Raw genomic sequence first — 17,656 nt, 5'->3', positions numbered from 1 at the left:
TAGCCGATACTTCATCCGGATCCATTACAGCTGCTCTTGTATATGTTTGCTGAGCACACATTACCCTCCAACGTCTTTGTTGCTCAGCATCCTGTGCAAGTCTGTGTTAACGTTTATTGTCTGTCTCGTTCTGTTCCCTCATTATTTTATTCATTTTGGAAATTGCAGTTACAAATACGACGCGTAATTGTAACCACGATTAAGTGGCAACACGTAAACAAAGCTTCACCTTTCTCCCCATGTGCAGAGTATTTAAGAATTGCAATATTTATTGTGCTGACTATCTGAAGAATACAGCTGAAATGGAACAATAACTGGGAAAACTCTTGTGGGCGGTATACAAGGTCATTACATGACACCCTTCTGTCCGGCAAAAACCAAAATTGCTCTTTTTGTTACAGCATACAAAATGACATTTTAAAAATGAAAGATTTCAAATAAACTTCTTTAAATTGTACGTGCACATAAATTCTAAAATAAGAACGAATAAAGAGCTCTCGGCAATTTCTCCTCTGTGTTTATTTATTTATTTCACATTTGTGAATTACATGTCGACGCACACGTGAAATGGAGTTAGTTTATTAATTCTGGATTTAAACACTATTTAGCCTTGAAAACTCGTGTGAAAAGCAAAAATATTTTTTATAAAAGACCACGATTTTAGTTCCGAAACACATTGAAAACGCATCTTCTTTGGGTGGTGTGTAATTGCTCCGAACGAAACGGACTTAACTTGCTTCCTTTGCATGATTTTGTAATCAAAATTTATCCTTGTTTCTTCAAAAGGTAACTTATGATAGACGCGTTGATTCAGTCTTAAAATGGACACCAGAGGCCTATGGAGCCTCAAAGCTATGCGGAGCAAACAAAATGGTGCAGATTTGTTTTTTGAAGCCCCTCGCAGAACGGGTGTAGCCACTCCCTCAACAGAGGAAGCCACACCCACGAATGGACAGACTCATAGACTCACCTTAGCAGAATATAATAGATTATATATATTATATTTATATTTATATATACATATATACACAAAGAATTAAGTTAAGCACCCCTACACAACGAATTAAGGTAAGCACCCCCTAATATATATTCTTTGTGTATATGTATACATTGGCATATATTCTAAGGTATGTGAGATCAAATAATGATTGGTATGACATTAGCAATTATCCATTGATGAAATTGAGTGATCAAAGTGAAAAAAAGTGATTGGTTGAGTCAGTGATCCGATCACGTGGGTCCTACACACGTTATTGACGCAAAGATCGCTAGAGGTCTTCTCAGAACAATGACTGTACGTTAGAAAACATAAACGTCATCCACACTGTCCGTGATGGACCTATAGCTCCATACTTAAATTGAGGTGAAAATATGCCTAAAATTCCCAAAAAATTTCACCTTAAATTATTCAGAATAAAATATTGAAAACGGCATGATTGTTATGTTTTTATGTGACCATAATATCACTTCTCCAGAAAATATAGCAATATCATGGGTATATTACACTGTTTTGACGACAACAAACTTGTAATGTGCGAGGTTGTAAAAAAACGGGGGGGGGGGTGCTTAACTTAATTCTTTGTGTATATATTGGAAGAATGCAGGTTTACAAGGTCAATTCCCTGTTTGTCTGTGCAGAAATTATGTGTGAGTTCTTCACTTTCTGGATGAAGGGAGGAGAGGAGGATGAAGAATGTGACAGAGATCAAGAGGCTCAAACAGAAATGGACATTGGATAGACTTGAACTTGTACACTTGTCTGCCTTTTTCATCATTTCCATCAATCTTCTCAGATGATGCTCTCCTGCTTTCCCATCTTTTCCAAGCTCAGGTTTTGCTCAGTTCAATGATTCTTCCACATGAGCTCTGCCCTCAACACTTTTATATCTGTGGATTTCATTTGATGTTTCTTCTGAAAAAAGGTGTATTCTGTTAAAAAAAAACGTTATATGCTGCTGCTGATAAAATGCTGTGATCTTTCTTTTTCAAATAAATGTTTTTTCAACAAAATCTAAATTTGTGATTGTAGTTCCTGTCTGCAGCACCATTCCAACCTTTCTGTCACACTGACTTTACTCTGCAACATCTAACTTTGAAAAAGTTTATGATAATTGAAGTAAGCAACACCTTTTTGGGTATAGTATCTTTATTATTCGGGTATAGTAGTATTTATTTCGGGTATAACAACATAATCTTAATTTTTGTTCTTCATATTGTACAAATAATAAAAAATTAATATATATATTGTACAAATAATTAAATGCATTTAATATGGACTAATTACTATGGAGAATGGAGGAGGTGGATCAGACTCGGCAACGGTTGCTAGAGTGAGATGTGCATGGAAGAAGTTTCGGGAACTGAGTGGTGTGCTGATGCGGAGGGGAGTGTCGTTGCGGAGGGGAGTGTCGTTGAAGCTGAAGGGAAAGGTGTATGCTGCATGTGTGAGAAGTGTTATGATTTATGGGAGCGAGACATGGGTAATGAACGTAGAGCAGCAACGAAGGCTGGAAAGGGTGGAAATGCGAATGGTTTGGTGGATGTGTGGAGTATCGTTGAGAGAGAGGAAGACAAATGATGAATTGCGAAAGATGATGGGAATAGAGCCTGTGATTGATGCTGTGAAGAGGAACAGGTTGAGATGGTTTGGTCCTGTGTTGAGGAAGGATGAAAGTGACTGGTTGAGAAGAGTGATGGAAATGAATGTAGAAGGAAGTAGAGGACGGGGAAGACCGAGAAAGACTTGGCTAAAGATGGTGGAAGAAGAAATGCGGGCAAGGGGGTTAACAAGGAGAGATGCAGAAAATAGGGCAAGATGGAGAAGATTGTCATGGGGACCGCAAGGCTAACCCACGCTCTAGCAGGGAAAATGGCCTTAAAATACATGTTGTTGTGTTGTGTATTAATCAGCCAGGTAAAAAGGGAGGAGTAGCAAAAATAGCAAAAAGATAACGGACGGATGTATGGATGAGCTGATGGACAGACATTCGGACATAACGACCCAATTTATAAATTAATCTCTGAGAATCGAGATGAGATGACCTCATAATATTTCGGTGCTGAAATATTGTGCAATGACATTGTGTACTCTGTGCATTCACAAAGACCTCTGACTTTATTCACTCAAGCAAACGTTGTGTTGAATGGCTAATTTGAGAGAATTGTCAGATTGACTGTGTCATTGCAGAATAAATTGATGTTATTGTTGGAAATGTGTAAACAATCATTCATTGTCCTTTCAATTTGAAGAAGGCAATAATGCAAAATGGTTACCAAAGGATCTGACATTTGAGCAAAAGGCAACTCGTGTAGCCATTACAAAATAGCTCCCGGAACACTACCAGAGGGAAGGAGATGATTTATTGAGGAAGATTCTGACAGGTGAAGACAGCTGGATCTATCTTTTCACATCAAAGTTAAAAAGAGCCTGCAGAACGAGCTAAAGCAATTTTTATTTGTTTGTTTGTTTGTGAACAAGATATACCAAAAGTTTTGGATGGATTCGAACAAAATTTGGTGAAGACGTTGGGTGTGTGACACGGGTGAAATGATTCGATTTTGGTGAAGTTCCTGATCCGAGAATTTTTAAAAGTCATTCGTCACCATTTCGTGTTCGGGCTAAAATCAGCAATTTGTGATTGTTCAGTTCGCTGGCGATAGTTCACGTACTCTTCGCTTCGCTGGAATCTTTAACGTGCGCCAACTAATGTCGGCAGACAGGGCGCCGTGTGACGTCCATCCAAGAGAGGGCACACACATTGATTATTCACCGAGCCTGTGAAACTCCAGGATGACAGTTTATAGCTGGGTCGGGATTTAAACCCAGGTGAGGCAGCTTTGAGGCGAGTGTGCGTACCTCTCGGCCATCCTGCCACCCCCAGGGGAGAACACACCTTTTATTCTTATTGGCATCCCAAAACATCACCTGATCATGTCCCAGAGTTTATTTTTTGTTTCGGAAAGAACAGAAGGTGACCCTTGTTCCGCATATTTAGCAATTGGGAACTTAGGTTAATTTTGAGCATGTAATCAAGGCCATCCATGAGAAGGACGTGCCTACATGTGTATCTACGGACACAGACGTTGGGCTGTTTGTGATAAACATTGATTTGCGTGTGGGTATTTCGAATTGAAGACGATAGGTTCAGGTGCATACTCGTATTTGGAAGATGAAAAAAAAAATTCACATCTTTTTTTGTCCCAACACGAGCGACTCATTTGATGACGTGGATGCGTCTCTGTGGCGAAACCTCTTTGCAGATTTATTTATGGGAAATGTCAAGCGGCGTTGAGGAAATTCCGCCCGGTATTTTCAAAAAGGAAGATATTGTGTTTGGCAACAAGAAGGAGCTACACGAGTTCCGCAACGAGTACGTGGTGAATCCGCTCTACCCGGGATTGCATTGCACGTTCTCCGTGAGCCGCAGCACTCGAGCCTTTGGGAGTGGTTGAGGAGAATTGATGAATCGGCTTGTTGTGTTTTTAGCCGCGATCTTGCTCTGATGAGCGCATTTGATATCCGTGTTTGATCCATGCGCAGCATCTTCTTGAAAGAGCTGGAGAAGTACGAGCATCTGCCTGAGGATGTTGGACATTGCTTTGTGACCTGGGTGAGTGCGGTCTTTGGGTTAGTCGGTGCGGCTGTGGCATTGGTTGCCGTTGTGGTACACTTGTTTACTTCACGTTGGGGACATTGGGAGACGATGGACAAATAAGACAAATGATGATCTTCATTTGAGTTACCATGGTAACATGAGCAGACTATAGACAAATCAGGATAAAATTTTGCATTTCAGCTTGGAATCTCGGTATCCAAAGGAATCGACCAGATAGATGTGCCTAACGGTACAACTATTGTAAAATCTAGTCCCATCCTTCATTTAATATGAAATCTTTATCTGCAAACATTTAATATTATTTTATGGCTGAAGATCTCTTCCTTATTAACCCGTTTCCTCTACCGACCCCCCGCCCTGTCCCCCTTATCCCCCCACAACGTTTTGCAGGCGGACAAGTTTCAGATGTACGTTTCTTACTGCAAGAACGTGCCGGACTCCACGCAGCTCATCATGGATCACGCTCGGACCTTCTTTGAAGTGAGAGAATGTTGTTCCAAAATGGCCAATCTGTCCGCTATATTGTATCTCTGTTTATGATGCTCAACTTCAGCTCTTCTATCACCCAAACCTCCTCCCTCAAGCTTCTGCTCCACCTCGTGTGAGCTTTATTGAGCCCATTTCGTTTCCATTTCCTTTATACCTCCACAGCCGAAGGCTCCGGCACCGTTGTGTTTTCACGTCGTCCGTCCTTCACTTCGTGCGTGTCAGACTTTTCTTACCGTGATAACTTGTGAACCACTGAAGGGATTACAACCAAACTTGGGAAAAGTATTGTTACAGACGCGGTTTTGGATGTTAGTTTACCGAGCGGTTTGGTATGACCGCGTCTGCACAGTTTACCCGATTCCACTCGAACGTTGGCCAAATCGCGCTATGCTAAATCAATTAAGGAAAGGACACAACGGCTGGGTTAAATGACACGACACCAGGGGTACAGTTCTCAAGACCTCCGGAGGAGGTTATAATATTGTATGCAGAACGTTTAGATTACACGGACAAGAGGTACAGCATAGGAAGGTGGGCACTTAAACACGGTCTTATATTAGCCCCGACAGACCACAGATAAACGGGACAAGACTGACTCACACAGGGATTGATGGCAAGGAAGGGCAGGTAGTCGATGGATAGCACAAGGTGCACCTTGGCTCAGGGACAGGATCCACACGGTCCGGTCCAGATATGCGGGGAGGTATCGTCGCGCTGGAGGTGGCGTCTGTTTCTCCTCAAGCTGGGGGCGCATCTCACGTCACCTCCGGTAAGTGGCTGCGTATATCCAGCGGGGAGTGACACGCCCTCGGCTCGTTAGCTCCGCCCCAGATGGAATCGGCCCGCCGCTTCTTATTGGGTGCGGGGCGGGGGGGGGGGGGGGGTTACCGGGCTCCGCCCTTGACGAGGAGCTGACAGTCAGCCCCTTCGTGGTAACCCCGTCGGAGCACATGGGCAATGGCGGCTAACCAAGCCGGAGTGAGGACGCCCACTCCCCGCGCCGCGGCCACGCCGCCCCCGCTGTGGTTGTAGTTGTTGTTGTTCCATGAGATGATGGGAGGATGCGGAGATGAGGTTGTGGGGAGGTATTGGGAGGTCCTAAACTCACTACTGGTGCCATACAATCACATTCTGGTGCAACGAAGAGTCAGAATTAATGGAAACGAGTCCTTAACTGACATAGACTAAGAATAACTAGCAAGATGTCCTATAGTTGTCTACGTGAGATGCGGTGAACCTGGGCACGACATTTAATGGGGGAAAAAGGGGAAGGTCGGTTCTACAGAGTGTTGTTTACAGACAATGGGACTAGGGAATGGGGGATTGGGGATAGTTGGGGAGTATTGGGGAAATAGGGGAATATTTACAAGCGGATATGGATGGAGGCCAAATCCCATATCCGCAACATTGCACCCTTCTCTACCTCGGGGCGTCCCGACCCGATAAATCTTTACCTACGTTAGTGTGGCACTCAGATGTAGTTCCCTCTACTATTAACTCTACCCTGAGTGCGACAGTTTTACAGATGTTCACAAATGAGTAAATATGTCCCCCTGCGACGTTGCACCCTTCTCCTCACAGAAACACACCCACAGGATAACCGAATCGCGGAAAGAATTCTCAACCTAAACATACAGCCGGTAGGGAGCATTATTTACAATTGACGCTACTTTATTTACAAGACTAACCCAGGACCTGTGATTGTTCTTTCTGGGGGGGAGACAGTCTGCTCTGCATCAATGCACCATTAAAGCACCCAAAAACGCACCAAAGCACCCTCAAGCACCAATCGGTGCAGTCACCATTGTTCATGAAAATAAAAACAACAACCCCTAACCCTGCAGGTGTCTCTTGCTCTTCGGCTCCCTCTGCTGGTGATTCTTATTTGTTCTTCCAGATGTTGTCATTCTTTCATTTTCTTACTGGCGGCCTATTTGCAATAAAGTGTGCCCCATGTGTCCTTTTTATTTTCTTTATTTATGGCCCACAGGGCCGACTACGTGTGGTTCACCTGTGGGGCATCGGTGCCCTGTGGCCAAGGTCCGCCAGCAAGATTTCGGGCCCTCATGGCCGGTTCCAGCAGAGGGGCCATGCCCCAACCCATGGGGTCCATCAGTGGTGCTCGGCCACAGGCATGTGGTCCATAATGTGGTGCATCGATGCAGACAGCTGGTTCTGAGAGTGCCGGGTGCACAATGGCCGACTCACGCACGCTCCCCTCGGCACCCAATGGCGCACAGGTCATGTGGGAGACAAAAGGGGAAAGACAATGAGCGAGGGGTAAGGTCACAAGGGTACACATCAATAAGGCAATGCAAGGCGAAATGCGTACGGAGGGCGAAGTGAGAAAGCTCGTCCCTACCGTACGTCACCCCCCTGTCACCTACCCTACCCTTGCCCTTACCCCATATGTACAAAAATCTACACATTTACAAATTCGTCACTACTGTCACGTCTTCCCCATATTTCCCCTATACCAAATTCGTCTCCACAATCCCTCTATCCAAAATTTGCCATCACCAAATTCATCATCAATCCTCATAAGGAGGAAGAGATGGAACAACAAAACACAATGTCACACCCACGTCATGATGCGTCTCACATTCCAAACATCTGCACAATAAAATAACAAAACATGGCATGGTGTGGAGGTACGTCATCTCAGGTGAGTGCATGTAGATGGTGCGAGGAGACTTCAATCCTAACTATCCTCTAAATGACATTAACACACTTTACACTACCCGGGGTCTTTCCCTGCCAATCCATTGGCCAACTTACTCTATGGGTTCTAAAAACCAATTCCCATTGACCAAAATGTGGTGCCCCTCAATTTGGGGTCTCACTCCCCCGATTCATCTCCCGGTGCTTCACACAATTTCTGGGCTGCGACGTGTAGCTCTCCCAGCAGGTCTACCCACCTGCACACCTCCACCACTGCAGTTGCCTCCGAGCTTACCTGCTCCTTACCCTAACCTAACTACCTGGGGAAGGCCCTCTGGCGCTCTCCCCACTCGGTGCCCTCTCTGGCACTGGGCTACCCGGGTCCGTCCTCCGGATCCTCGGGCCCCACTGACACTAACGGCTCCCAGAGCCCACCTGCGGCCTCACCTGGCCGACATCCTCACAGTGGTGGAGTGCCCAACCAACTACACACACTAACAGGCTACACACCCAGCCATTTCCACAACACTAATGCACCCATCCACAATACCATTCTGCAACCGCACCACAAATGCCAATATCCAACCACAATTTACCTATACCTTCTACCTAACACTTACACTACCCGCCCCGGGTACTCGTGAAAGGGGTCCACTCTTCCCCCATCCACACCTTCGCACCATGCACACCACCCCGTACCACTTACTCCAACTCTCTCCACACCACTCATTCTCTGCTCCATATATTCCACACACCTGTACTTGCACACCTGTGCTCTCACACCTGGTGCCACCTGCACCCTTCTCTCCCCAAGCGCATTCGCGCTGATCCACAACACTCACTACTCACACACTGCTCCACACACCTGTCCAGTTGCACACCTGTGCAATCACACCTGTTCAATTCTCAACCACACGGCATCATCTCATCTAACTACTCCCCTCTAAAACTTGCGCTTCCCAGTCGTCCCTTTAAACTATTGCGCTCCCTCGTCATTATCATCCACCCTAATCTACCTGCGTCCCCACTACAGGTATCAGTCACTAACTAAACTTAACGTTACCTAATGTCATCTTCGCTAGATCCCTATCAATATCCTAACCAACCCGGGCTAGTTTTCACTGCCATACACCCCATAATCTATAGCGCATTTGCCCCACCATGGGAAGGGTGGCAGGGATGCCACCCTTACCCACCGGGCCCATCGCTCACTACCAATTTTGCACATCAAATTTCAACAAATCAAAAATTTGCCAATCACTACTCATCATCTGCCAATCATTACTGCCAATCCCTTGCCAATCATCAAATTTTGTTTTTTTCTAATTTTGGGGCCAAAACACTATCCTCGTCATTACAGTCTACTTACTAATGCCTCTCGGTGCGCCATGACATCATTAAACTCGGTTCGTAAAGCCGAGCAATGAATTTGGGTGGTTTGGTCGCCTGCAGGTTGAATCCGTCCGGCTTTCGGTTCAAGGGAGGTGGTTTGGTTGGACTGAGGCTCCACGCACCATCTCGGCGCGGCACCTTGCGGTCCCGGGCCCGATGGCTCAATCTCCCTCGGTCGGAACCCCGTCCCCACGAGGGGGCACCGTTCCGCTTCCTCCCACTCGCCCTCGAACCGGACCGGTCGCCTCGCCCGCCAAGGCCCGGACTCGACTGTGCGGGGCGGGGCCAAGCCCGAATCGGCAACGACGCTTCGAAGAGAAGCGACGCAGCATCGACCCGCGCCGGGCCTCGCACCCAACAAAGCACCCCTCGCACCGAGCGCTCGCATCGGCTATCCGTCGCCCTAACCGCTAACCTGGTTACCGTCGATGCTTTACTTGCATGCTCACAAGCATACGCTACCCCTTTCACCCTCACAAAAACACACCCATTCGCCGACGCACACTTTTTCCTCCCACGCATGCCATTTCCACTCACACGGGACCCTTCACCAACGCCCGGATGCTTCCTCGATCCCAAGCGCGCGAAAATTCTTTTATCGCTAAACATCCTCTTACAAAATCTCCCCGCACAATACACAGCACGTCTCACCTTCGGGGTTCTTCTTCCTCCCTGCACCAAAACCTGCAAACTTCCATTTGGATTCACGAGTACATCATCATGATGTGAGCAGGGACTTTGTACATAATCCATTTCTCCCTGCAATTCCCGGGCTACCTCCGTCATCTCTTCAATTTTAATTCCCAGCACTGCTTTTTCTTTATTCACCTCGATGACCGCTGGCTTTAATAAAACACCTTCCTCTACCTCAGCGGTCGCCGGCTTTTCCAAACCCCGTGTCGCGATTTCTACCCCCGTCATTGTACCCGTGCTTTCCTCCGCTTCGCTCAACCAGCGCTTTTCGACTCGCGTTACCTCCTCGTGCACCCCTGGGACCCTTTCGCCCAACTTGCGGTCTCTGTCCCTCTGCTCCCTTTCCTCCCTATCGGCCCTCAATCCGTTTATTGTTGCTTCAATTTGCTCACTCCGAGCATCCATTTTATTACTCAATCTCTCCCCCTCTATTCTCAGCATCTCGGTGAATTGCGCCATGAAGTCCCCCACATCAAAGCCCGCTGGTAGTGGTACGGTCACGGGCGCGGCAAAATTTGGTGCCGCTGTAACCACGTGCGCGAGAGCGCCATTTTGTGCACCTGATACCTCCTCAACCACACCTTCTTTACTCTCCTCCACCATTTTCCCCACTTCTTCCCTGGGGTCCTGGGTCGATTCTACCCCACTCTCCTCTACCGGAACCCAGCCGTCTTGGTCTGCCATAGCGCGACTTTCAAAATTCGGGTTTTTTTTTTTTTTTTTTGTAAAACACAATCAAATTTCGCCGTTATAATTTCGAGCGCGTGAAACGCGCTCCGGATCGAATCCCACTTCCCGACACCAAATGTTACTCTAATAGTACAATTGGTGTTCCAAAATTTGGGCCTAACAAATTTAGTCCCAGGTCCGAATCCAACTCCTCGACACCAAATGTTACAGACGCGGTTTTGGATGTTAGTTTACCGAGCGGTTTGGTATGACCGCGTCTGCACAGTTTACCCGATTCCACTCGAACGTTGGCCAAATCGCGCTATGCTAAATCAATTAAGGAAAGGACACAACGGCTGGGTTAAATGACACGACACCAGGGGTACAGTTCTCAAGACCTCCGGAGGAGGTTATAATATTGTATGCAGAACGTTTAGATTACACGGACAAGAGGTACAGCATAGGAAGGTGGGCACTTAAACACGGTCTTATATTAGCCCCGACAGACCACAGATAAACGGGACAAGACTGACTCACACAGGGATTGATGGCAAGGAAGGGCAGGTAGTCGATGGATAGCACAAGGTGCACCTTGGCTCAGGGACAGGATCCACACGGTCCGGTCCAGATATGCGGGGAGGTATCGTCGCGCTGGAGGTGGCGTCTGTTTCTCCTCAAGCTGGGGGCGCATCTCACGTCACCTCCGGTAAGTGGCTGCGTATATCCAGCGGGGAGTGACACGCCCTCGGCTCGTTAGCTCCGCCCCAGATGGAATCGGCCCGCCGCTTCTTATTGGGTGTGGGGGGGTTACCGGGCTCCGCCCTTGACGAGGAGCTGACAGTCAGCCCCTTCGTGGTAACCCCGTCGGAGCACATGGGCAATGGCGGCTAACCAAGCCGGAGTGAGGACGCCCACTCCCCGTGCCGCGGCCGCGCCGCCCCCGCTGTGGTTGTAGTTGTTGTTGTTCCATGAGATGATGGGAGGATGCGGAGATGAGGTTGTGGGGAGGTATTGGGAGGTCCTAAACTCACTACTGGTGCCATACAATCACATTCTGGTGCAACGAAGAGTCAGAATTAATGGAAACGAGTCCTTAACTGACATAGACTAAGAATAACTAGCAAGATGTCCTATAGTTGTCTACGTGAGATGCGGTGAACCTGGGCACGACATTTAATGGGGGAAAAAGGGGAAGGTCGGTTCTACAGAGTGTTGTTTACAGACAATGGGACTAGGGAATGGGGGATTGGGGATAGTTGGGGAGTATTGGGGAAATAGGGGAATATTTACAAGCGGATATGGATGGAGGCCAAATCCCATATCCGCAACAGTATGAACTGTAACACAAAGACGAACTTATTGGATTTTGGGTTCAACAGGTCAAAGGTCATGTGACCTTCGAAAACCATTTTCTACATCATAACCCAAGTTAGAAGCATCTAATGTCTCTCTCCTACTTATCTCTCTTTTCTATCTCGCACTGTTTCTCATGTGACCTTTGATTTTTTTCATGCGACCTTTAATTGATATCAAACGTAACAGTGGCGTTGGCATGTAACGCGGGCAGAGGCATATCTAGTGACGTGTTCACGTCAAATTACATGTTCTAGTCGTAATGCTTCAAGCATCTCGGCGAGCTTAGTGGAGCGGCCGCATAATGGCGTTAATTTGCAGGTGGTCAAGTTGTTCAGGGTATCTTTTCACCATAAGTTTTGCTGTTCCTACCAGGAGATCCAGCAGAGGCACGGCTTGGATAACTCCATTTCATCCTACCTCATTAAACCTGTACAGAGGATCACAAAGTACCAGATTCTTCTCAAGGTACCTGTGACTGTCCCCTTTGGAGCCCATTTTTGCATTTCTTGGTTTCCTCAACGAATGAAAGAACCACAAATATAACCCACACAATGTTGTTTTTTAAACACGAAAGGCTTCAATTTATCAGATTTTTGTTGTGGTGGAAACATTTTTCCAAGGCTATATGGACAGAATGAGCCCGTTCTGCGTCTGTATTTTCTAATAGCAATGTCTCTTTTTACTCCCGCCAGGGAGTAATGCATTCACTCGTGTCCGTGTGTGTGTGTGTTCCTGTGTTTGTGAACAAGATATCTGGAAAGGTTCTGAACGGATTTGGATGAAAGTTGGTGGGATGATTGCCCTTGCGATAAGGAAGAATTGATTAGTTTTTGGTGAAGCTCATGATATTATTCCCGATCCAGGAATTTTTTGAAGGATTTTTTTACCATTGGAAGATAGGGCTCATTTTTTTTTTAACATTATCTTATATATATTCTATATTTAACATTGTGATATGAAAATAGTTTTTATATTTGTTGTAAATGTTTAAACTCGTGGTTATGCGTTAGAGCGGTGTATTTTTTTTTAGCAGCGTCGTCTTCAATGTTCATTTTTTTTTTTTCTAATAAAGACATATTCTGTCATTTTAAAACCACCAAAGTGTGTATTAGGTTTCGCCGTTTCATAAAATCTATAGTTTGATACATATGATGCTTTAAAACTGTTTTTTTTTAACCTCAGAAGAGATATCAACATTTAGCTCGGCGAATGTCATTCACGGTGTCAGTATTTGATGAACTTATAAAGACTTAGTTCCAGATTTGTCAATGGCTGAGGTATACTAACAAACTAATAAAACAGATTTGGCAAAATTCTAACTTTTTAAAAAAAGATCGCATATTCACCCAGGGTTGTGAGAGGCTGAAGAAGAAGAAACCTCACATGGTTTCCCCAGACCAAATAAATAATTCTGGTTCTGGCTCTGCGATTTTCAGGTTTATTACTCCCGCCAGGGAGTAACGCATTCGATCGTGTGTGTGTGTGTGTGTGTGTGTTCGTGTGTTTGTGAACAAGATATCTGGAAAAGTTCTGAACGGATTTGGATGAAAGTTGGTGGGATGATTGCCCTTGGGATAAGGAAGAATTGATTAGTTTTTGGTGAAGCTCAGGATATTATTCCGGATCCAGGATTTTTTTGGGGGAATTTTTTTGGGAAAGATTTTTTCTGTTTTACTGCATTAACGCTTTTATTCTTATTCTTAAATGATGTTTTTCTCCTCTAATTCCGAGATATATCAAAATAAATGATCTGACAGTTAGGGCTTACTTTCTTTTTCATTTATTGTTTTGGGGAGAGGGGATGTTCAACAAAACGTATTATTCCAACTAAACCTACGGCGGGAGTATGCGCTCTACTGAGTGGCGTTCTAGTTATTAATACTGTTCCTGTTGTTATTATCCCCGCACTTTTTGAAAAAACAAAAAACAAAAAAAAAACGGGGACATATTGTAATCCGTCCGTCTGTCTGTCTGTCTGTCCGTCCATCACGCTGTCTCTTACTGAACGGTTGAGCAGACATTCACCAAACTTCGTAGTTATGATCATCACATGGTGCAAGTATGTGAAAGAGCAGTGTAATATTTGGCCCCGCCCCCTCGGACAGGGTTAAAAGGTCAAATACCAAAAATTGCAATTACAAGCACATTTTAAGACTTTTTTTTTTTTGGAATACAAGATCGAGGCTCGTGTAAGAGCTAACATCAATCACAAAAAAACAAAAGGACACACAAAACATACAATAAAGGGAGCGGGAGACAAGATGGGGAGAGAGAGGGAAGCACAGAAGTACCATAGCATAAAAAAAGGACAACGGAAGATCTGTGGGAGGGAGAGGGCTTGAGGGGGGGGGGGTTGGGGGGGGGTGGGTGGTGGGAGAGGTATAAAACGCATGGACACTGCAAATTTTTAAATGAAACTTTGTATCTGCAATTCAACATTGGGGTATGCATGAAATATGTAACGATTTTTGGGGATTTGATCTCCGGTTCATGATCCAGGAGGTCACATGTATCCAAACGGGGAAAAAAAATTTAACTCAAAATTTGATTGGGTCAATCGTGGTGGAACATTTTGCAATGTTTAATTTTGATTGAGGTGGGAAGCGTGGGGATTTGCAATAGCCCGCCATCGACTTTACTGTGCAGTGAAACCCCGATTTTACGTGAATTCGGATATAACGCGATGAGTCATTGGACCTTTTATTTTTTGCTCTTTCCGGAACTTCTTCCGGAAATGGAACAAACTGCTAGAAAAAGAAAATATTTTTCTGTGAAAGATAAGCTTCAGGCACTTGATGCGATCAAGACGAAAAGTCAAACTCAAGTTGCACGAGACCTCGGGATACCGGAATCAACACTTCGTGGCTGGAAATCTTGAGAAGAAAAGTTATGTGCGTCACTTTGCAAAGTTGAAGAAGGAGCAGGACTAAAAGCCAAACGCCTGAAGACAGTCAAAGAAGTAAGCCTCGATGACTCGCTTTACGAGTGGTTTGTTCAAGCTTGCTCAGAAGGCCTTCCAACATCTGAATGGAGCAAAGAAGAGCTACACCAGTGGCACTCTGCCGACGACGAATGCCTGAGCACCTGACGGACGCCGACATCGTCCGTAACGTAACTATAGCACTGGCGGAGGCAAGTGTACCGGTTCTCGAGCCACAAGAAGATGATAATGAAGAGCCTCCACCCCCACCCCCAAAAGTGTCTGAAGCCATTGAACACCTCGAGGTGTTCAATTGGCTGGAGACCCAGGAGGTGGACCACATAAAAATCCTCCAACTCAGAAGCATTCTAGTTTTCGCTCGCAGCCAGCGACATGCTACGTTCAAGCAAGGAACACTCGATCACTTTTTAAAGAAATAAACTGTAAATGATGATTGCTAATATTCTTGAATGTTCTTATTTATTGTTTTGGGATGTTTTAGGATATTAGGGTAACATTGAGTCAGTTTGAACGCTGATTTTCTTGAACCCCGATTTAGCACGACCCCGCTTTTTTCACGATGACATTTTATGGACCTCAACGATCGCGTTATAACGGGGCCACACTGTAGTTGCTTTTTGTTTTCATTCCTAACCATGAATCTTGTACCAAACAGAAATTCTAAGCATATTTGCAGGAGTCCAGAGGATGCAGTTTCTAAATGTATACGATTCTTGTCTTGAAAGATGAAAATCTGCATGTTCACAAGAAAATACAGTGGTCAGCCAACTTAACGTCTTGTTTCATAGTAGTAACACCCTGACTCTAATCTACTAGAGTGATCATTTGTCCAAGGCCGAGGGAAGCGAGGTGGGGGCCGTTTGATACTGACACTTGAAACGCCATGCAACCCATGCCCACAGGAAACACACTTTTTGTAACGTCAGTAGAGGATAAATGTTGGTTCTGGCTCACCTTCGAATTAACATGTAAGTGAATGGGGAAAGCGCTTTGAAATGCACTAAATCACCCTTTTTTCCCCCTTCAACGAAGCCCACTTACCAACTATTAAAACAAATTGGAGTCGATGGTCTGCATTTAGCTTATTAACGCTCCCCATTTTTCATTATACTCGTACAGAGACCAAACGAATATTTGTGCTTCATTTTTAGGTAATGGCTTAATTTTTCTTAAAATAACAATCACCATCTAAAATATTGTTGTGGTTTTGAGAATAAAGACAACCCCCCTTTTAGTTAGTTGCACCACAACATGTAGCCTCGCTTTAGTTCAGTTATTTATTATTAAATGTTATGTATAGTCTCCTTCCAAGTGTTAGCATGTGTTGAGACAGGTAAGGAAGGGTAGGCCTCATTGGGCCTGGAATGCCATGTGCTGGGCCGGGAACATGTCGAGGAGGCCCGAGGGAGGAGCCGGAGGGAGTGGCTGGTAAGCAGCAACAGCCAATGGGAGCTAAAGGGAAGTGGCCAGCAACGGCGGCCAGGGGAGGCCCTTGGAACATTCTGGTGGGACTCTGGGGGGGCTATAAAACCCGGCCCGCATCCCCAAACTCTCTCTCTCTCTGCCCCCGAAGGTCGAAGCACGAGTCTCTCTCTGTGGCCAAGCTCTCAGCTCTCTCTGCCCCCGAAGGTGGAAGCTAGAAGCTCTCTCTCTGCCCCCAAAGGTCGAAGCACGAGTCTCTCTCTGTGGCCAAGCTCTCAGCTCTCTCTGCCCCCGGAGGTCGAAGCTAGAAGCTCTCTCTCTGGCCCCGAAGGTCGAAGCACGAGGCTCTCTCCAGGTCGAAGCTCGAGGTCTCTGCGTTCTGCCCCGCTCTCGGCTGCCCCGTGCTCCCTGGGTCTGGTCTTTCGTTTGCCCTTGCTTTCTTGCGATAAACGCTTTCGCAGGATGATCTCTCTCATGGCCCTGTACTCTAACGATCTCCTGCCTGGACGCCCTGCACGTGTGCTTCGCCTCGCTGACTTCGGGACACGCTGCGGAGGTTCCCATACGTGCACGACAGAGGCCGACGTCCAGGCTACGGACATCACTAAGGGGAATGCCCAGCGAGCCGTCCGGGGCGAGCTGCACCAAGCGGCCGCGCTTTGAGCGCGTCCTCTTCGTCCTCCCTTTCCCCGCGTGAGTCAAAGGGCCCTTGTCTGGAATTTAAGTAAGAACGATTAAGTTTCTATTCTGTGTCTCTCTTCTCTTTGGCCATTGTACAATTGTAAATAAACTTGTGTTTTGCTTCCAACTTGCAAACTGGCCCTTTCTTCTATTGTCTTCAATAAATGTTGGTAGGAATCTATTCTGGGGTTTAACACCAAGGATCCTTTCTTGACATCATCAGCCTTGCATAAAATGCACTGCTTACAGTTCGTGGACTCCTGGGCTTGCCCCGCCCCTTCACCATCTTGTTGCATCTCACTCATAATGTGACATGTAGAACCTGCAAAGACAGCAAAGCAAAGGGAACCGTCACCGATATATACAACCATCACCACAGACATATTGATGTATAATAGGCTACAAATACACTACCACCATCACCACAATATCAGGTATATTGCTCAGTATATAAATAATACAAAAACACACGCTGTAAACTAATTATTTCCCTCAGCTGTACCCTGGGGATCAAACTTATTACTTTAGTAGCTTGTCCACCCATAAACAGATTTTAAGTTCTCATGAACATTAGGAGTATCTGTGTGTTATTTGGCAGCATGCCACAAAGGCCCACAAAGGGCAAAACACTCGCAGTAGAATAGTATTTCTCATTACAGTCAACACAGTCAGGTTCAGCATGTCCAGATTTTAGATTTCGTTGGATTGTTTTTGAGATTTAGAAAAATCAAAGCTC

The 17,656-nt window shown here is 45.8% G+C and overlaps 2 protein-coding genes across 7 annotated transcripts in view; both read left to right on the top strand.

Annotated features, from left to right (window-relative positions):
• Positions 1-2,010, top strand: part of ATRIP (ATR interacting protein) — a 196,376-nt gene extending 194,366 nt beyond the window's left edge. For 5 of the 6 annotated variants that reach the window (XM_068133376.2, XM_078766391.1, XM_078766390.1 and 2 more), the window contains one exon: positions 1,639-2,010. In XM_068133376.2, the coding sequence (XP_067989477.2) occupies positions 1,639-1,739 (101 nt within the window). In that variant the 3' untranslated portion in view covers positions 1,740-2,010. The remainder of the gene's footprint in view (positions 1-1,638) is intronic. The other variant, XM_068133377.2, reaches the window with a different exon arrangement.
• Positions 2,011-4,424: 2,414 nt separating this feature from the next.
• LOC144888242 (kalirin-like) lies at positions 4,425-12,419 on the top strand. Its single transcript, XM_078766386.1, has 3 exons — positions 4,425-4,610; positions 5,007-5,096; positions 12,249-12,419. The coding sequence occupies exons 1-3, from the start codon at positions 4,533-4,535 to the stop codon at positions 12,417-12,419; spliced, it is 339 nt and encodes a 112-aa protein (XP_078622512.1). The 5' UTR covers positions 4,425-4,532.
• Positions 12,420-17,656: the final 5,237 nt, after the last annotated feature.

Source organism: Myxine glutinosa, chromosome 12, assembly GCF_964187855.1.
Source record: "Myxine glutinosa chromosome 12, kmMyxGlut1.1, whole genome shotgun sequence".
NCBI lineage: Eukaryota > Metazoa > Chordata > Myxini > Myxiniformes > Myxinidae > Myxine > Myxine glutinosa.
This window is presented reverse-complemented; position numbering and strand designations above follow the sequence as displayed.